General features: G+C 57.1%; 6 protein-coding genes across 12 annotated transcripts; 3 read left to right on the top strand and 3 right to left on the bottom strand.

Annotated features, from left to right (window-relative positions):
• On the bottom strand, window positions 1–444 carry LOC135318095 (claw keratin-like). 2 transcript variants are annotated; one of them, XM_064474927.1, is made up of 2 exons: window positions 183–444; window positions 1–146 (listed from the first exon to the last, which is right to left on the bottom strand). In XM_064474927.1, the coding sequence occupies exons 1-2, from the start codon at window positions 442–444 to the stop codon at window positions 1–3; spliced, it is 408 nt and encodes a 135-aa protein (XP_064330997.1). The 2 variants fall into 2 exon arrangements, with proteins under 2 accessions (XP_064330997.1, XP_064330996.1); XM_064474926.1 differs by having other exon boundaries at window positions 1–444.
• Window positions 445–2,075: 1,631 nt separating this feature from the next.
• On the top strand, window positions 2,076–2,519 carry LOC135318000 (claw keratin-like). Of its 2 annotated transcripts, XM_064474757.1 has the most exons (2): window positions 2,076–2,337; window positions 2,374–2,519. In XM_064474757.1, the coding sequence occupies exons 1-2, from the start codon at window positions 2,076–2,078 to the stop codon at window positions 2,517–2,519; spliced, it is 408 nt and encodes a 135-aa protein (XP_064330827.1). The 2 variants fall into 2 exon arrangements, with proteins under 2 accessions (XP_064330827.1, XP_064330826.1); XM_064474756.1 differs by having other exon boundaries at window positions 2,076–2,519.
• Window positions 2,520–8,146: 5,627 nt separating this feature from the next.
• LOC135317998 (claw keratin-like) lies at window positions 8,147–8,590 on the bottom strand. 2 transcript variants are annotated; one of them, XM_064474752.1, is made up of 2 exons: window positions 8,329–8,590; window positions 8,147–8,292 (listed from the first exon to the last, which is right to left on the bottom strand). In XM_064474752.1, the coding sequence occupies exons 1-2, from the start codon at window positions 8,588–8,590 to the stop codon at window positions 8,147–8,149; spliced, it is 408 nt and encodes a 135-aa protein (XP_064330822.1). The 2 variants fall into 2 exon arrangements, with proteins under 2 accessions (XP_064330822.1, XP_064330821.1); XM_064474751.1 differs by having other exon boundaries at window positions 8,147–8,590.
• Window positions 8,591–10,221: 1,631 nt separating this feature from the next.
• Window positions 10,222–10,665, top strand: LOC135317999 (claw keratin-like). 2 transcript variants are annotated; one of them, XM_064474755.1, is made up of 2 exons: window positions 10,222–10,483; window positions 10,520–10,665. In XM_064474755.1, exons 1-2 carry the CDS (start codon window positions 10,222–10,224, stop codon window positions 10,663–10,665), a joined length of 408 nt encoding a protein of 135 aa, XP_064330825.1. The 2 variants fall into 2 exon arrangements, with proteins under 2 accessions (XP_064330825.1, XP_064330824.1); XM_064474754.1 differs by having other exon boundaries at window positions 10,222–10,665.
• Window positions 10,666–13,750: 3,085 nt separating this feature from the next.
• LOC135318001 (claw keratin-like) lies at window positions 13,751–14,194 on the bottom strand. Of its 2 annotated transcripts, XM_064474759.1 has the most exons (2): window positions 13,933–14,194; window positions 13,751–13,896 (listed from the first exon to the last, which is right to left on the bottom strand). In XM_064474759.1, exons 1-2 carry the CDS (start codon window positions 14,192–14,194, stop codon window positions 13,751–13,753), a joined length of 408 nt encoding a protein of 135 aa, XP_064330829.1. The 2 variants fall into 2 exon arrangements, with proteins under 2 accessions (XP_064330829.1, XP_064330828.1); XM_064474758.1 differs by having other exon boundaries at window positions 13,751–14,194.
• Window positions 14,195–15,857: 1,663 nt separating this feature from the next.
• Window positions 15,858–16,301, top strand: LOC135318097 (claw keratin-like). 2 transcript variants are annotated; one of them, XM_064474930.1, is made up of 2 exons: window positions 15,858–16,119; window positions 16,156–16,301. In XM_064474930.1, exons 1-2 carry the CDS (start codon window positions 15,858–15,860, stop codon window positions 16,299–16,301), a joined length of 408 nt encoding a protein of 135 aa, XP_064331000.1. The 2 variants fall into 2 exon arrangements, with proteins under 2 accessions (XP_064331000.1, XP_064330999.1); XM_064474929.1 differs by having other exon boundaries at window positions 15,858–16,301.
• Window positions 16,302–18,835: the final 2,534 nt, after the last annotated feature.

Raw genomic sequence — 18,835 nt, 5'->3', positions numbered from 1 at the left:
TTAGCAGGGCCCGCAGCTGCCACTGAGGTACCTGTGGCCTCGGCGCCAGCCGCCATATCCGCAGCTCCCGTAGCCTCCGTAGCCCCCATAAAGACCATAGCCTCCATAGCCTCCATAGCCTCCATAGCCTCCATAGCCACCAAGGCCTCCATAGCCACCAAGGCCTCCATAAGCCCCATAACCCCCAAAGCCTCCAAAACCACCACTGCCTCCAAAAGTGCCGCCGTAGCCCCCTGCCACGCCGGGCGCTCCTGCCGAGCCAACAACGCTGTACTGCGGGAAGGAGCTGAGGATGGGCCCGGGGAAGGTGACCACCGAGGCCGGGGGCTGGATCACCACCGTGGAGTCGGGGCACTGCCGCACACAGGGCTCGTTGGCGGTGTCAGCCAGCGGGGCCGGGGCGGCCACCCCACAGGGAGAGACACACAGGTTGGAGCAGGACATCTTTCAGGCAGACTCAGGGAACCCTGGAAATCACACCTGCGATCAGGGAAGGGTACGGGGAAGGGGCTGTGTTGAGGGATGCAGGGAGAGATGCCCAAGGATCTTCCAAGAGCTGGACTTACCCGGTTGATGAGGAGAGTCAAGTGGAGGAAGGTGGACAGAGTGCTGTGAAGGGCTCAGCTCTTTTATACGTATCCCAGTCTGCCCCAGGGCATCAGCCACGTTTGGTGGCGCAAACCCCAGGTAATCATGAGATCAAGTGGAGAAGCGTCATGACACACATTCTGATGAAAAAATTTATATCCCTCTTTATATGCGGTTAAAGGTGTGCCAACAGTCCTTGGAGAGGATAGGGGTGATGGGAGGGTCAGACCATGACACACGGTTACATGAAAGACAAGGTGCTGCGGTAGCTGATGTCACAGCACTAATAAACCCCAATCTGTCCGAAATCCCCCACTTTGACTACCTCTAAGACTCCCATGCACCGTTCAGGATATGGCGTGCCCAACCGCCTCGCACCACGCTGCTGCTCCTGTAGTCATAGCCCGCAGCAACAGCCCAGTCACGCACCAGAGCCAGCGGTGCTCAGAGTCCCTCCGCATGTGCCTGTGGGGACACATGCAGCCTGGCTCTCTGCAGGTGTTCGGCCAGCCTCTCCTGGCACAGCCCTCAATGCCCAGCGGAGTAGCTGAGTCCCGCCAGAGGCAGCTTGAGGAGGACCATGCTCAGAGACACGTGTCCATGGAAGCCGAGAGTGTCCGCGTCCCCTTCCTGCCCTCCAGCTCCCCTGTGCGTGTCTCCTCTCCCACACGACCTTGCCTCCTGATCTCACCACTCCCCAGCCACGTTTGTGTTGAGGCCCCGGGTGTATGGGTCTTTGCCCCACACATCAAAGAGTGCCCCTGGTTCTTGCATGGCTGTTAACTGGGCACTCCCAAACACACCATGTCAAGCATGGCCATGGAGATGGCCAAGGCCGAGGGATGCCCCTGACCTGTTACCTGGAAGGGACCCCAGTCGACAATGGCTTTGGGAGATGGTAGTCATTTGGGAGGCACTCTGAGCGTGTGGAGTGGCTTTTCCCTCTGCAAAACCTCCCAGTGCCCCAGTTTACCGGCTTGTAAAAGGGGAGGTAATGACAGGTTGTGCAGAGGATTGCAATGCTCATTTTAGGATAGTCAGGACTCTTCAATGTCAACAAAGTGTGGGGATTAGGGACAGATCAGGGACTGTAAATACAACATGAGTATCGCAGTTCATCCCTCTCGTAAGCCCTATCCCCTCCAATGACCATTTGCACACTAATAACCACATAGAAAAGAGCCATAAATATTTTGCATCGCTATCTGTGTCATGACGCTTCTCTACTTGATCTCGTGATTACCTGTGTTTTCCACCCCCACCCCTTGGCTGATGCCCTGGGGCAGACTGGGACATGTATAAAAGAGCTGAGCCCTTCACAGCACTCTATCCACCTTCCTCCGCTTGACTCTCCTCATCAACCGGGTAAGTCCAGCTCTTGGAAGATCCTTGGGCATCTCTCCCTGCATCCCTCAACACAGCCCCTTCCCCGTACCCTTCCCTGATCACAGGTGTGATTTCCAGGGTTCCCTGAGTCTGCCTGAAAGATGTCCTGCTCCAACCTGTGTGTCTCTCCCTGTGGGGTGGCCGCCCCGGCCCCGCTGGCTGACACCGCCAACGAGCCCTGTGTGCGGCAGTGCCCCGACTCCACGGTGGTGATCCAGCCCCCGGCCTCGGTGGTCACCTTCCCCGGGCCCATCCTCAGCTCCTTCCCGCAGTACAGCGTTGTTGGCTCGGCAGGAGCGCCCGGCGTGGCAGGGGGCTACGGCGGCACTTTTGGAGGCAGTGGTGGTTTTGGAGGCTTTGGGGGTTATGGGGCTTATGGAGGCCTTGGTGGCTATGGAGGCCTTGGTGGCTATGGAGGCTATGGAGGCTATGGAGGCTATGGAGGCTATGGTCTTTATGGGGGCTACGGAGGCTATGGGAGCTGCGGATATGGCGGCTGGCGCCGAGGCCACAGGTACCTCAGTGGCAGCTGCGGGCCCTGCTAAGCCCCACTCTGGGTGCGGCTGCAGATGAAGGACAGCTCTGGAAATGGCCCTGCTACGTCCCGACATGGTGCTCTGTGGAAGGACATGCCTCTGGCCTTGCTGTGCTCCAGAGCTTGGATGACTCGTGCCTGCCTGGGGCCCTGCTCTGCCTTTCCTCCTGCCCCCCGCCTGAGCATCCCTTCAAGACTCCCTGCCCCCTGACGACAGAGACCCGCACTGGCTGCCTGCTCCTGCAGCACGGCTGATGCTCACTCTCACTCTGCCCACTGCCAGGAGGCAGGGGAAGGCCCTCGACAGGGCCCTGCTCTTCTCCCAACTCCCTCCTCCCCTGCACCTGCAATAAAAGCTCTGTTGCATCGCAATGTCGACTCCTGGTTGTTCTTCACCCCTCCTCTATACCCAATGCCCTGAGTGGCGACCTTTGCCCCTGGGCTGTCCCAGCCACCTCCCAACTGTGGCCTAAGCAAGGGCACCTGCAGGAGCTGCCTCGCTTCCTCCTGACTCCCCTTGCATCCTGGTTGAACCCCAGCCGGCTACTAAACACCACCCAGATGCCCCGTCGCTGTCCCCACGAGGGATGGTAGAAAGAATCGGAAGATGAAACGGGAGAAAGCTCGTAGTTTGATATGAAGGCAGGTTATTATGTAAAGTTGCGCACAGAAGCAATGGAAAAGGAGAGTTTCTCTCACTACTTCCCACCAGCAGGCAGGTGTTTAGCCATCTCCAGGACAGCAGGGCTTCTTCACCTATTGTGGCTGTTTTCTACAGTCCATATAATTAATAGGAGGAATTTGATGAAGCTTTCCACAGTCAGCTGGAATTAGCCTCACAATCGCAGTCTTTGGTTCTCATGGGGGACTTCAACCACCCTCATATTTTCTGGAAAAGGATCATGGCCAGCCATACACGATCCAGAATGTTTTTGCAGAACTCTGAGGACAACCTTTGGATGCAGCTGGTTGAGGAGCCAATAAGTTGAGATATGCTGCTCGACCTTACACTAACAAACAAGGAAGAGCAGGTTGAGGATGTGAGAGTTGGGGTGGCCTTGGCTGCAGTGACCATGAGATGGTCGAGTTTAGGATACTGCAAGGTAGAAGCTGGGCAACAAGTAGGGTTACAGCCTTGGACTTCAAGAAGGCCAGCTGTGGCCTATTCAAAGACCTGATAGGAGCAATCCCATGGGCTAGGGCTCTGGAAGGCAGAGAGGTCCAAGACAGCTGGGCAGTATTCAAGGACCACTTCCTCTGAGCTCAAGATCAATGCATTCCCAGGAGGAAGCAGTCAGACAGAGGAGCCAGGAGACCCACATGGATCAGCAAGGAGCTTCTTGTGAAACTCAAATGGAAAAGGGATGTCCACAGTATGTGGAAAAAGGGACTGGCCACTTGGGAGGAATATAGGAATGTTGTCAGGGTATGCAGAGGTGCGACAAGGAAGGCCAAGGCCCACTTAGAATTAAATCTGGCAATGCAAGTTAAAGATAACAAGAAGGGCTTCTTTAAATACATCAGCAGTAAAAGGAAGACTGGGGATACAGCAGACCCACTGCTGAACAAGGAAGAGGCCCTGGTGACGCATGATGCAGAGAAGGTGGAGTTACTGAATGCCTTCTTTGCCTCATTTTTACTGCTAATGCTGGCCCTCTATCATCTCAGCCCCAAGAAAAAAGAGGAAACATTTGGAGAACGGAAGGCTTACCATTGATTGAGGAGGATCGGGTCAGAGATCACCTGTGCAAACTGGATCCTCGCAAATCCATGGGCCCCAATGGGATGCACCCGCAAGTGCTGAGGGAGCTGGCGGATGTTCTTGCCGAGCCCCTCTGCATCATCTTTGAAAGGTCATGGAGGACAGGAGAGGTTCCCAAGGACTGGAGGACAGCAAATGTCACTCCAATCTTAATAAAGGGCAAGAAGGAGGACCTGGGGAACTCTAGGCCAGTCAGCCTCACCTCTGTCCCTGGAAAGGTGATGGATCAGTTCATTCTGGAGGTCATCTCCAGGCATGTAGAGGACAAGAAGGTTATCAGAAATAGCCAACATGGAATCACCAAGGGCAGATCATGCTTGACTAACCTGACAGCCTTCTATGATGGTGTGACTGGCTGGGTCGATGAAGGGAGAGCAGTGGATGTTGTCTGTCTTGACTCAGTAAAGCATTCAACACTCTCCCATAACATCCTCACAGGCAAGCTAAGGAAGTGTGGGTTGGATGAGTGTACAGTGAGATGGACTGGTAACTGTCTCAACAACAGAACTCAGAATGTTGTGATCAATGGAGCAGAGTCTAGATGGAGGCCTGTCACTGGTGGTGTTCCCCAGGGGTCTGTGCTGGGTCCAGCCCTGTTCAACATATTCATCAGTGACTTGGATGATGGGATAGAGTGTAACCTCAGCAAGTTTGCTGACGATACCAAGCTGGGAGGAGTGGCTGATACACCAGAAGGGTGTGCTGCAATTCAACAAGGCCTGGACAGGCTGGAGAGCTGGGCTGAAGGGAACCTCATGAAATTCAAGAAGAGCAAGTGCAAGGTCCTGCACCTGGGGAAGAACAACCCCCCGCACCAGTACAGGTTAGGGGCTGAACTACTAGAAAGCAGCTCTGCTGAGAAGGCCCTGGGGGTGCTGGGGGGCAGCAAGGTGACCCTGAGCCAGAACCGTGCCCTTGGGGCCAAGAAGGCCAACGGTGTCCTGGGGTGCATTAAAAGGAGTGTGGCCAGGAGGTCAAGAGGGTGTATACTCCCATGCTACTCTGCTCTAGTGAGACCACATTTGAAGTACTGTGTCCAGTTTTGGGACCCCCAGTTTAAGGACAGGCAACTGCTGGAGCAAGTCCGGCGGAGAGCTACGGAGATGATCAGGGGACTGGACCATCTCCCTGATGAGGAAAGGCTGAGAGACCTGGGTTTGTTCAGCCTGGAGGAGAGAAAACTGAGGGGGGATTTCATCAACACCTATAAATATCTAAAGGGAGGGTGCCAGGACAATGGGACAAGGCTCTTTTCAATAGTGTGCTATAACAGGACAATGGCAATGGGCACAAGTTGAAACACAGGTAGTTTCACCTCAAAATGAGGAAAGACTTCTTTATAGTGAGGATGACAGAGCAGTGAAACAGGATGCCCAGAGAGGTTGTGCAGTCTCCTTCCCTGGAAACATTAAAAACCCACCTGGATGTGATGCTGTGCCGCCTGCTCTAGGTGTACTTGCTCAAGCAGGGACATTACCCAAGATGATCCCCAGAGGTCCCTTCCAACCGCTCTGTGATTCTGTGATACTGTGATTCTGTGATCAGCAAAAGTTACTTGGGAAGAGTAAGACAAACTCCATCAGTACGAACACCACCTCCTTCCTTCTGCTTCCCCCAGCTTTCGATGCTCAGCACGATGTCACGTGGGATGGAATATCCTTCTGGTCACTTGGGCTCTGCTTTCCCAGCTGCATTGTCTCCCACGTTCTTGTGCATCCCCATCCCACTCGCTGCTGGGCAGCTGTGAGAAGCAGAAAACTCTTTGACTCTTTCTAAGCACGCCTAAGCAATAACGAAAACATCCCGGAATCCGCAGCACTGTTTCCAGCAAAATCCAAAACATAGCCCCATACTAGCTTCTGTAAAGAAAACTAACTCCATGCCAGCCCAAACGAGCAAACCTTGGCAGCACGTCCCTCCTCCAGACAGTCACTTGCAGCAGGGCTCGTGCGCTTCTCCTTCAACAGCAGCTTCTCCCTCTTTGCCTCCCTGTCTTCTCCCCACTTTGGGCTCCTGCTCTGCGCAGCCCAAGAAGAGCTGCTGGGCCCCACCGTGAGTTTGCCGCCCACTCTGGCCATTCCCCACGGGCTGCCTGCAGCCCCCGAGCTGTGGGGATGAGGATGCCCATGGAGCCACTCCAAGGGCAAAGGCCCAGCTCAGAGCCGCCTGGGAGGCCATGGCTCCAGAGGGGAGAGGGTGAGCAACCCCCAGCACCTCCCCAGATGCCTTGCCTCCATCCCCTCCACATTCCTGCACCCCTCCACCATTGCCTCATCCTGTTTTTCTGTCATCTTCCACTGCTCCTTGGAGCACTTCTGATGCTCTCTTGCCCCCAGTGCTTGACCAGAAGCTCTTCCCAGCACTCCCTGAATCACCCACCCACCGCCTGGGGACACGGCTCTGCCTGGAAACGACAAGAGAGCTGCCCACAGACTGCTGCTCTGGACAGACCTTTGATGGCCCTTGGCTGCCCTCCCTCACCAGCCAGCCCACTGAGCAGCCCACGCTGCCGCAACCCCCCAGAGCACCCACCCACAGCAGCTGTCATCGGGTCACCAGAACCCCCTTCCACCACTGTGCCCTCAGCAGACGTGCCGGGGCCATCGCGTGAGCCAGGACACGGTGGCTGGCCAAGAGTCAGTGCAGGGGAATCTTGGTAGATGTGAGCATGGGCAGAGACTGAAACACCTCGAGGCAAAGAGAAGTCGTGCAGCTTCAGTCAGGTGGTGGAAAAAACACCTGCCTGCTCGTGTGCTTTTGCTGCCCGTTTTCCCATCCTCGGTGTTCACACCTGCAGATGAGGCTTCTTTCTCTGAGCTCCCCAGCAGGGACCAACGTGCTGCCACACTGCCCTTCCCCATGGCTCTGGCTGGAGCCGTCTCTGCCCAAGACTACCTTGCCGTGCTGAGATGACTAGGGCAGAAGATACTTGGGGAAGGGAGGGATCTCAGGAGGGTAGGCCGTCCAACCTCCTGCTCTCAGAGCTTTGTGCTTCTTCTGACTGGATAGCCGTGGCCATTTCAAGGCTCTGAGAGGAAACTTGGGAAGGCCTGGCTGTGTCTGCCTTAGCCCTTCCCACCTCTAGGTGGGCACAGGGGCATGGCGATCGTGTGGCAGCAGCCCTGCACATGCAGTGGTCGTCTCCATTTCCCTGGATGTCCACATGTGGCTGATATCAAGGCAATAAAAGGAGGTAATGCCAGGCATGCTGGTTTTGCAGAGGATTTGGAAGAGCTTCTGCAAGGCACCTATGGCACTCTCCCATATTCAAGGTGGGCTTTGGGAAAGTACGGTGTTTATTGCTGGTGGGAGACCAGAGGAAGCTCTGTGGGATGTGCTCTACAAAACACAGCTGGGACTGTCATCATCAGTCACAGCACTCTGAGCAAGCTGCCCCAGTGCTCCAAGGCCACCACCATGGGAGACTCAGGCAGCCCCAACCAACACGTCCTGAGCTCTGGGGGAAGTGGGGAGTGAGAAGAAGGAAAGATGAAGGAAATCCAGGAGTCGACATTGCGATGCAACAGAGCTTTTATTGCAGGTGCAGGGGAGGAGGGAGTTGGGAGAAGAGCAGGGCCCTGTCGAGGGCCTTCCCCTGCCTCCTGGCAGTGGGCAGAGTGAGAGTGAGCATCAGCCGTGCTGCAGGAGCAGGCAGCCAGTGCGGGTCTCTGTCGTCAGGGGGCAGGGAGTCTTGAAGGGATGCTCAGGCGGGGGGCAGGAGGAAAGGCAGAGCAGGGCCCCAGGCAGGCACGAGTCATCCAAGCTCTGGAGCACAGCAAGGCCAGAGGCATGTCCTTCCACAGAGCACCATGTCGGGACGTAGCAGGGCCATTTCCAGAGCTGTCCTTCATCTGCAGCCGCACCCAGAGTGGGGCTTAGCAGGGCCCGCAGCTGCCACTGAGGTACCTGTGGCCTCGGCGCCAGCCGCCATATCCGCAGCTCCCGTAGCCTCCGTAGCCCCCATAAAGACCATAGCCTCCATAGCCTCCATAGCCTCCATAGCCTCCATAGCCACCAAGGCCTCCATAGCCACCAAGGCCTCCATAAGCCCCATAACCCCCAAAGCCTCCAAAACCACCACGGCCTCCAAAAGTGCCGCCGTAGCCCCCTGCCACGCCGGGCGCTCCTGCCGAGCCAACAACGCTGTACTGCGGGAAGGAGCTGAGGATGGGCCCGGGGAAGGTGACCACCGAGGCCGGGGGCTGGATCACCACCGTGGAGTCGGGGCACTGCCGCACACAGGGCTCGTTGGCGGTGTCAGCCAGCGGGGCCGGGGCGGCCACCCCACAGGGAGAGACACACAGGTTGGAGCAGGACATCTTTCAGGCAGACTCAGGGAACCCTGGAAAACACACCTGTGATCAGGGAAGGGTACGGGGAAGGGGCTGTGTTGAGGGATGCAGGGAGAGATGCCCAAGGATCTTCCAAGAGCTGGACTTACCCAGTTGATGAGGAGAGTCAAGCGGAGGAAGGTGGACAGAGTGCTGTGAAGGGCTCAGCTCTTTTATATGTATCCCAGTCTGCCCCAGGGCATCAGCCAAAGGGTGGGGGTGGAAAACACAGGTAATCACGAGATCAAGTAGAGAAGCGTCATGACACAGATAGCGATGCAAAATATTTATGGCTCTTTTCTATGTGGTTATTAGTGTGCAAATGGTCATTGGAGGGGATAGGGCTTACGAGAGGGATGAACTGCGATACTCATGTTGTATTTACAGTCCCTGATCTGTCCCTAATCCCCACACTTTGTTGACATTGAAGAGTCCTGACTATCCTAAAATGAGCATTGCAATCCTCTGCACAACCTGTCATTACCTCCCCTTTTACAAGCCGGTAAACTGGGGCACTGGGAGGTTTTGCAGAGGGAAAAGCCACTCCACACGCTCAGAGTGCCTCCCAAATGCCCACCATCTCCCAAAGCCATTGTCGACTGGGGTCCCTTCCAGGTAACAGGTCAGGGGCATCCCTCGGCCTTGGCCATCTCCATGGGCATGCTTGACATGGTGTGTTTGGGAGTGCCCAGTTAACAGCCATGCAAGAACCAGGGGCACTCTTTGATGTGTGGGGCAAAGACCCATACACCCGGGGCCTCAACACAAACGTGGCTGGGGAGTGGTGAGATCAGGAGGCAAGGTCGTGTGGGAGAGGAGACACGCACAGGGGAGCTGGAGGGCAGGAAGGGGACGCGGACACTCTCGGCTTCCATGGACACGTGTCTCTGAGCATGGTCCTCCTCAAGCTGCCTCTGGCGGGACTCAGCTACTCCGCTGGGCATTGAGGGCTGTGCCAGGAGAGGCTGGCCGAACACCTGCAGAGAGCCAGGCTGCATGTGTCCCCACAGGCACATGCGGAGGGACTCTGAGCACCGCTGGCTCTGGTGCGTGACTGGGCTGTTGCTGCGGGCTATGACTACAGGAGCAGCAGCGTGGTGCGAGGCAGTTGGGCACTCCATATCCTGAACGGTGCATGGGAGTCTTAGAGGTAGTCAAAGTGGGGGATTTCGGACAGATTGGGGTTTATTAGTGCTGTGACATCAGCTACCGCAGCACCTTGTCTTTCATGTAACCGTGTGTCATGGTCTGACCCTCCCATCACCCCTATCCTCTCCAAGGACTGTTGGCACACCTTTAACCGCATATAAAGAGGGATATAAATTTTTTCATCAGAATGTGTGTCATGACGCTTCTGCACTTGATCTCATGATTACCTGGGGTTTGCACCACCAAACGTGGCTGATGCCCTGGGGCAGACTGGGATACGTATAAAAGAGCTGAGCCCTTCACAGCACTCTGTCCACCTTCCTCCACTTGACTCTCCTCATCAACCGGGTAAGTCCAGCTCTTGGAAGATCCTTGGGCATCTCTCCCTGCATCCCTCAACACAGCCCCTTCCCCGTACCCTTCCCTTATCGCAGGTGTGTTTTCCAGGGTTCCCTGAGTCTGCCTGAAAGATGTCCTGCTCCAACCTGTGTGTCTCTCCCTGTGGGGTGGCCGCCCCGGCCCCGCTGGCTGACACCGCCAACGAGCCCTGTGTGCGGCAGTGCCCCGACTCCACGGTGGTGATCCAGCCCCCGGCCTCGGTGGTCACCTTCCCCGGGCCCATCCTCAGCTCCTTCCCGCAGTACAGCGTTGTTGGCTCGGCAGGAGCGCCCGGCGTGGCAGGGGGCTACGGCGGCACTTTTGGAGGCCGTGGTGGTTTTGGAGGCTTTGGGGGTTATGGGGCTTATGGAGGCCTTGGTGGCTATGGAGGCCTTGGTGGCTATGGAGGCTATGGAGGCTATGGAGGCTATGGAGGCTATGGTCTTTATGGGGGCTACGGAGGCTACGGGAGCTGCGGATATGGCGGCTGGCGCCGAGGCCACAGGTACCTCAGTGGCAGCTGCGGGCCCTGCTAAGCCCCACTCTGGGTGCGGCTGCAGATGAAGGACAGCTCTGGAAAAGGCCCTGCTACGTCCCGACATGGTGCTCTGTGGAAGGACATGCCTCTGGCCTTGCTGTGCTCCAGAGCTTGGATGACTCATGCCTGCCTGGGACCCTGCTCTGCCTTTCCTCCTGCCCCCCGCCTGAGCATCCCTTCAAGACTCCCTGCCCCCTGACGACAGAGACCCGCACTGGCTGCCTGCTCCTGCAGCACGGCTGATGCTCACTCTCACTCTGCCCACTGCCAGGAGGCAGGGGAAGGCCCTCGACAGGGCCCTGCTCTTCTCCCAACTCCCTCCTCCCCTGCACCTGCAATAAAAGCTCTGTTGCATCGCAATGTCGACTCCTGGTTGTTCTTCACCCCTCCTCTATACCCAATGCCCTGAGTGGCGACCTTTGCCCCTGGGCTGTCCCAGCCACCTCCCAACTGTGGCCTAAGCAAGGGCACCTGCAGGAGCTGCCTCGCTTCCTCCTGACTCCCCTTGCATCCTGGTTGAACCCCAGCCGGCTACTAAACACCACCCAGATGCCCCGTCGCTGTCCCCACGTGGGATGGTAGAAAGAATCAGGAGATGAAACAGGAGAAAGCTCGTGGGTTGAGATAAAGGCAGTTCATTATGTAAAGAAGAAGCCACATGCCCAGTCAAAGGAAACCTAGGGATTCACTCACTACTTCCCACCAGCAGGCAGGTGTTTAGCCATCTCCAGGACAGCAGGGCCTCGGTATCTGCAGCTGTCACTTGGGAAGAGTAAGACAAACTCCATCAGTACGAACACCACCTCCTTCCTTCTGCTTCCCCCAGCTTTCGATGCTCAGCACGATGTCACGTGGGATGGAATATCCTTCTGGTCACTTGGGCTCTGCTTTCCCAGCTGCGTTGTCTCCCACGTTCTTGTGCATCCCCATCCCACTCGCTGCTGGGCAGCTGTGAGAAGCAGAAAACTCTTTGACTCTTTCTAAGCACGCCTAAGCAATAACGAAAACATCCCGGAATCCGCAGCACTGTTTCCAGCAAAATCCAAAACATAGCCCCATACTAGCTTCTGTAAAGAAAACTAACTCCATGCCAGCCCAAACGAGCAAACCTTGGCAGCACGTCCCTCCTCCAGACTGTCACTTGCAGCAGGGCTCGTGCGCTTCTCCTTCAACAGCAGCTTCTCCCTCTTTGCCTCCCTGTCTTCTCCCCACTTTGGGCTCCTGCTCTGCGCAGCCCAAGAAGAGCTGCTGGGCCCCACCGTGAGTTTGCCGCCCACTCTGGCCATTCCCCACGGGCTGCCTGCAGCCCCCGAGCTGTGGGGATGAGGATGCCCATGGAGCCACTCCAAGGGCAAAGGCCCAGCTCAGAGCCGCCTGGGAGGCCATGGCTCCAGAGGGGAGAGGGTGAGCAACCCCCAGCACCTCCCCAGATGCCTTGCCTCCATCCCCTCCACATTCCTGCACCCCTCCACCATTGCCTCATCCTGTTTTTCTGTCATCTTCCACTGCTCCTTGGAGCACTTCTGATGCTCTCTTGCCCCCAGTGCTTGACCAGAAGCTCTTCCCAGCACTCCCTGAATCACCCACCCACCGCCTGGGGACACGGCTCTGCCTGGAAACGACAAGAGAGCTGCCCACAGACTGCTGCTCTGGACAGACCTTTGATGGCCCTTGGCTGCCCTCCCTCACCAGCCAGCCCACTGAGCAGCCCACGCTGCCGCAACCCCCCAGAGCACCCACCCACAGCAGCTGTCATCGGGTCACCAGAACCCCCTTCCACCACTGTGCCCTCAGCAGACGTGCCGGGGCCATCGCGTGAGCCAGGACACGGTGGCTGGCCAAGAGTCAGTGCAGGGGAATCTTGGTAGATGTGAGCATGGGCAGAGACTGAAACACCTCGAGGCAAAGAGAAGTCGTGCAGCTTCAGTCAGGTGGTGGAAAAAACACCTGCCTGCTCGTGTGCTTTTGCTGCCCGTTTTCCCATCCTCGGTGTTCACACCTGCAGATGAGGCTTCTTTCTCTGAGCTCCCCAGCAGGGACCAACGTGCTGCCACACTGCCCTTCCCCATGGCTCTGGCTGGAGCCGTCTCTGCCCAAGACTACCTTGCCGTGCTGAGATGACTAGGGCAGAAGATACTTGGGGAAGGGAGGGATCTCAGGAGGGTAGGCCGTCCAACCTCCTGCTCTCAGAGCTTTGTGCTTCTTCTGACTGGATAGCCGTGGCCATTTCAAGGCTCTGAGAGGAAACTTGGGAAGGCTTGGCTGTGTCTGCCTTAGCCCTTCCCACCTCTAGGTGGGCACAGGGGCATGGCGATCGTGTGGCAGCAGCCCTGCACATGCAGTGGTCGTCTCCATTTCCCTGGATGTCCACATGTGGCTGATATCAAGGCAATAAAAGGAGGTAATGCCAGGCATGCTGGTTTTGCAGAGGATTTGGAAGAGCTTCTGCAAGGCACCTATGGCACTCTCCCATATTCAAGGTGGGCTTTGGGAAAGTACGGTGTTTATTGCTGGTGGGAGACCAGAGGAAGCTCTGTGGGATGTGCTCTACAAAACACAGCTGGGACTGTCATCATCAGTCACAGCACTCTGAGCAAGCTGCCCCAGTGCTCCAAGGCCACCACCATGGGAGACTCAGGCAGCCCCAACCAACACGTCCTGAGCTCTGGGGGAAGTGGGGAGTGAGAAGAAGGAAAGATGAAGGAAATCCAGGAGTCGACATTGCGATGCAACAGAGCTTTTATTGCAGGTGCAGGGGAGGAGGGAGTTGGGAGAAGAGCAGGGCCCTGTCGAGGGCCTTCCCCTGCCTCCTGGCAGTGGGCAGAGTGAGAGTGAGCATCAGCCGTGCTGCAGGAGCAGGCAGCCAGTGCGGGTCTCTGTCGTCAGGGGGCAGGGAGTCTTGAAGGGATGCTCAGGCGGGGGGCAGGAGGAAAGGCAGAGCAGGGCCCCAGGCAGGCACGAGTCATCCAAGCTCTGGAGCACAGCAAGGCCAGAGGCATGTCCTTCCACAGAGCACCATGTCGGGACGTAGCAGGGCCTTTTCCAGAGCTGTCCTTCATCTGCAGCCGCACCCAGAGTGGGGCTTAGCAGGGCCCGCAGCTGCCACTGAGGTACCTGTGGCCTCGGCGCCAGCCGCCATATCCGCAGCTCCCGTAGCCTCCGTAGCCCCCATAAAGACCATAGCCTCCATAGCCTCCATAGCCTCCATAGCCTCCATAGCCACCAAGGCCTCCATAGCCACCAAGGCCTCCATAAGCCCCATAACCCCCAAAGCCTCCAAAACCACCACGGCCTCCAAAAGTGCCGCCGTAGCCCCCTGCCACGCCGGGCGCTCCTGCCGAGCCAACAACGCTGTACTGCGGGAAGGAGCTGAGGATGGGCCCGGGGAAGGTGACCACTGAGGCCGGGGGCTGGATCACCACCGTGGAGTCGGGGCACTGCCGCACACAGGGCTCGTTGGCGGTGTCAGCCAGCGGGGCCGGGGCGGCCACCCCACAGGGAGAGACACACAGGTTGGAGCAGGACATCTTTCAGGCAGACTCAGGGAACCCTGGAAATCACACCTGCGATCAGGGAAGGGTACGGGGAAGGGGCTGTGTTGAGGGATGCAGGGAGAGATGCCCAAGGATCTTCCAAGAGCTGGACTTACCCGGTTGATGAGGAGAGTCAAGCAGAGGAAGGTGGATAGAGTGCTGTGAAGGGCTCAGCTCTTTTATACGTATCCCAGTCTGCCCCAGGGCATCAGCCAAGGGGTGGGGGTGCAAAACCCACTGTGAAATCCAGCAGTCAAAGTTCATGAGACAGATAAAGATGCAGTTCTATTTAATTCCTCTTTATTGGAGTTGTTAGTGCACCATGGTGGGGATAGGGGTGATGCGAGAGATACACCATAACACACTATTACATAATAGACGTGAGGTTTCTATAGCTGACCTAACAGCAGCAAGAAATCCCGATGTGTCCCTAATCCCCAGAATTTGCTTACATGGAAGAGTCCTGACTATCCTAAAGATGTGCTTTGCAATCCTCTACACAGTAATTTCTTTAATCATTAAATCTTTTTTACAAGCTGTAATAGTGAGGCACTGAGACATTGGAGAAAAGCAAAAGCCACTCCACACGCTCAGAGTGCCTCCCAAATGCCTACCATCTCGCAAATTCCTTGTCGATTGGGGCCCTTTTCTGGTAACAGATCAGGGGCATCCCTCGGCCTTGGCCATCTCCATGGGCATGCTTGACATGGTGTGTTTGGGAGTGCCCAGTTAACAGCCATGCAAGAACCAGGGGCACTCTTTGATGTGTGGGGCAAAGACCCATACACCCGGGGCCTCAACACAAACGTGGCTGGGGAGTGGTGAGATCAGGAGGCAAGGTCGTGTGGGAGAGGAGACACGCACAGGGGAGCTGGAGGGCAGGAAGGGGACGCGGACACTCTCGGCTTCCATGGACACGTGTCTCTGAGCATGGTCCTCCTCAAGCTGCCTCTGGCGGGACTCAGCTACTCCGCTGGGCATTGAGGGCTGTGCCAGGAGAGGCTGGCCGAACACCTGCAGAGAGCCAGGCTGCATGTGTCCCCACAGGCACATGCGGAGGGACTCTGAGCACCGCTGGCTCTGGTGCGTGACTGGGCTGTTGCTGCGGGCTATGACTACAGGAGCAGCAGCGTGGTGCGAGGCAGTTGGGCACTCCATATCCTGAACGGTGCATGGGAGTCTTAGAGGTAGTCAAAGTGGGGGATTTCGGACAGATTGGGGTTTATTAGTGCTGTGACATCAGCTACCGCAGCACCTTGTCTTTCATGTAACCGTGTGTCATGGTCTGTCATTCGTATTACGACTATACTGAACCATGGAACATTTGCACGCCAATAAGGCCAATAAAAAGAGAAAAAAAGGTCAGTCATCATTCTTTGTGTAACTAAGCTTGTCTGCTTGCTTGCATGATTACATGGCGTTTGTACCACCACCCTTGGCTGATGCCCTGGGGCAGACTGGGATACGTATAAAAGAGCTGAGCCCTTCACAGCACTCTATCCACCTTCCTCCGCTTGACTCTCCTCATCAACCGGGTAAGTCCAGCTCTTGGAAGATCCTTGGGCATCTCTCCCTGCATCCCTCAACACAGCCCCTTCCCCGTACCCTTCCCTGATCACAGGTGTGTTTTCCAGGGTTCCCTGAGTCTGCCTGAAAGATGTCCTGCTCCAACCTGTGTGTCTCTCCCTGTGGGGTGGCCGCCCCGGCCCCGCTGGCTGACACCGCCAATGAGCCCTGTGTGCGGCAGTGCCCCGACTCCACGGTGGTGATCCAGCCCCCGGCCTCAGTGGTCACCTTCCCCGGGCCCATCCTCAGCTCCTTCCCGCAGTACAGTGTTGTTGGCTCGGCAGGAGCGCCCGGCGTGGCAGGGGGCTACGGCGGCACTTTTGGAGGCAGTGGTGGTTTTGGAGGCTTTGGGGGTTATGGGGCTTATGGAGGCCTTGGTGGCTATGGAGGCCTTGGTGGCTATGGAGGCTATGGAGGCTATGGAGGCTATGGAGGCTATGGTCTTTATGGGGGCTACGGAGGCTACGGGAGCTGCGGATATGGCGGCTGGCGCCGAGGCCACAGGTACCTCAGTGGCAGCTGCGGGCCCTGCTAAGCCCCACTCTGGGTGCGGCTGCAGATGAAGGACAGCTCTGGAAATGGCCCTGCTACGTCCCGACATGGTGCTCTGTGGAAGGACATGCCTCTGGCCTTGCTGTGCTCCAGAGCTTGGATGACTCGTGCCTGCCTGGGGCCCTGCTCTGCCTTTCCTCCTGCCCCCCGCCTGAGCATCCCTTCAAGACTCCCTGCCCCCTGACGACAGAGACCCGCACTGGCTGCCTGCTCCTGCAGCACGGCTGATGCTCACTCTCACTCTGCCCACTGCCAGGAGGCAGGGGAAGGCCCTCGACAGGGCCCTGCTCTTCTCCCAACTCCCTCCTCCCCTGCACCTGCAATAAAAGCTCTGTTGCATCGCAATGTCGACTCCTGGATTTCCTTCATCTTTCCTTCTTCTCACTCCCCACTTCCCCCAGAGCTCAGGACGTGTTGGTTGGGGCTGCCTGAGTCTCCCATGGTGGTGGCCTTGGAGCACTGGGGCAGCTTGCTCAGAGTGCTGTGACTGATGATGACAGTCCCAGCTGTGTTTTGTAGAGCACATCCCACAGAGCTTCCTCTGGTCTCCCACCAGCAATAAACACCGTACTTTCCCAAAGCCCACCTTGAATATGGGAGAGTGCCATAGGTGCCTTGCAGAAGCTCTTCCAAATCCTCTGCAAAACCAGCATGCCTGGCATTACCTCCTTTTATTGCCTTGATATCAGCCACATGTGGACATCCAGGGAAATGGAGACGACCACTGCATGTGCAGGGCTGCTGCCACACGATCGCCATGCCCCTGTGCCCACCTAGAGGTGGGAAGGGCTAAGGCAGACACAGCCAAGCCTTCCCAAGTTTCCTCTCAGAGCCTTGAAATGGCCACGGCTATCCAGTCAGAAGAAGCACAAAGCTCTGAGAGCAGGAGGTTGGACGGCCTACCCTCCTGAGATCCCTCCCTTCCCCAAGTATCTTCTGCCCTAGTCATCTCAGCACGGCAAGGTAGTCTTGGGCAGAGACGGCTCCAGCCAGAGCCATGGGGAAGGGCAGTGTGGCAGCACGTTGGTCCCTGCTGGGGAGCTCAGAGAAAGAAGCCTCATCTGCAGGTGTGAACACCGAGGATGGGAAAACGGGCAGCAAAAGCACACGAGCAGGCAGGTGTTTTTTCCACCACCTGACTGAAGCTGCACGACTTCTCTTTGCCTCGAGGTGTTTCAGTCTCTGCCCATGCTCACATCTACCAAGATTCCCCTGCACTGACTCTTGGCCAGCCACCGTGTCCTGGCTCACGCGATGGCCCCGGCACGTCTGCTGAGGGCACAGTGGTGGAAGGGGGTTCTGGTGACCCGATGACAGCTGCTGTGGGTGGGTGCTCTGGGGGGTTGCGGCAGCGTGGGCTGCTCAGTGGGCTGGCTGGTGAGGGAGGGCAGCCAAGGGCCATCAAAGGTCTGTCCAGAGCAGCAGTCTGTGGGCAGCTCTCTTGTCGTTTCCAGGCAGAGCCGTGTCCCCAGGCGGTGGGTGGGTGATTCAGGGAGTGCTGGGAAGAGCTTCTGGTCAAGCACTGGGGGCAAGAGAGCATCAGAAGTGCTCCAAGGAGCAGTGGAAGATGACAGAAAAACAGGATGAGGCAATGGTGGAGGGGTGCAGGAATGTGGAGGGGATGGAGGCAAGGCATCTGGGGAGGTGCTGGGGGTTGCTCACCCTCTCCCCTCTGGAGCCATGGCCTCCCAGGCGGCTCTGAGCTGGGCCTTTGCCCTTGGAGTGGCTCCATGGGCATCCTCATCCCCACAGCTCGGGGGCTGCAGGCAGCCCGTGGGGAATGGCCAGAGTGGGCGGCAAACTCACGGTGGGGCCCAGCAGCTCTTCTTGGGCTGCGCAGAGCAGGAGCCCAAAGTGGGGAGAAGACAGGGAGGCAAAGAGGGAGAAGCTGCTGTTGAAGGAGAAGCGCACGAGCCCTGCTGCAAGTGACAGTCTGGAGGAGGGACGTGCTGCCAAGGTTTGCTCGTTTGGGCTGGCATGGAGTTAGTTTTCTTTACAGAAGCTAGTATGGGGCTATGTTTTGGATTTTGCTGGAAACAGTGCTGCGGATTCCGGGATGTTTTCGTTATTGCTTAGGCGTGCTTAGAAAGAGTCAAAGAGTTTTCTGCTTCTCACAGCTGCCCAGCAGCGAGTGGGATGGGGATGCACAAGAACGTGGGAGACAACGCAGCTGGGAAAGCAGAGCCCAAGTGACCAGAAGGATATTCCATCCCACGTGACATCGTGCTGAGCATCGAAAGCTGGGGGAAGCAGAAGGAAGGAGGTGGTGTTCGTACTGATGGAGTTTGTCTTACTCTTCCCAAGTGACAGCTGCAGATACCGAGGCCCTGCTGTCCTGGAGATGGCTAAACACCTGCCTGCTGGTGGGAAGTAGTGAGTGAATCCCTAGGTTTCCTTTGACTGGGCATGTGGCTTCTTCTTTACATAATGAACTGCCTTTATCTCAACCCACGAGCTTTCTCCTGTTTCATCTCCTGATTCTTTCTACCATCCCACGTGGGGACAGCGACGGGGCAT

This window comes from Phalacrocorax carbo, chromosome 28 (assembly GCF_963921805.1).
Source record: "Phalacrocorax carbo chromosome 28, bPhaCar2.1, whole genome shotgun sequence".
Classification (NCBI taxonomy): Eukaryota; Metazoa; Chordata; class Aves; order Suliformes; family Phalacrocoracidae; genus Phalacrocorax; species Phalacrocorax carbo.
This window is presented reverse-complemented; position numbering and strand designations above follow the sequence as displayed.

Excerpts from the sequence above, each read along its gene's own strand:
- LOC135317998 (XM_064474751.1), bottom strand. The coding sequence starts at position 8,590 with ATGTCCTGCTCCAACCTGTGTGTCTCTCCCTGTGGGGTGGCCGCCCCG.
- LOC135318095 (XM_064474926.1), bottom strand. The coding sequence starts at position 444 with ATGTCCTGCTCCAACCTGTGTGTCTCTCCCTGTGGGGTGGCCGCCCCG.
- LOC135317999 (XM_064474754.1), top strand. The coding sequence starts at position 10,222 with ATGTCCTGCTCCAACCTGTGTGTCTCTCCCTGTGGGGTGGCCGCCCCG.
- LOC135318097 (XM_064474929.1), top strand. The coding sequence starts at position 15,858 with ATGTCCTGCTCCAACCTGTGTGTCTCTCCCTGTGGGGTGGCCGCCCCG.
- LOC135318001 (XM_064474758.1), bottom strand. The coding sequence starts at position 14,194 with ATGTCCTGCTCCAACCTGTGTGTCTCTCCCTGTGGGGTGGCCGCCCCG.
- LOC135318000 (XM_064474756.1), top strand. The coding sequence starts at position 2,076 with ATGTCCTGCTCCAACCTGTGTGTCTCTCCCTGTGGGGTGGCCGCCCCG.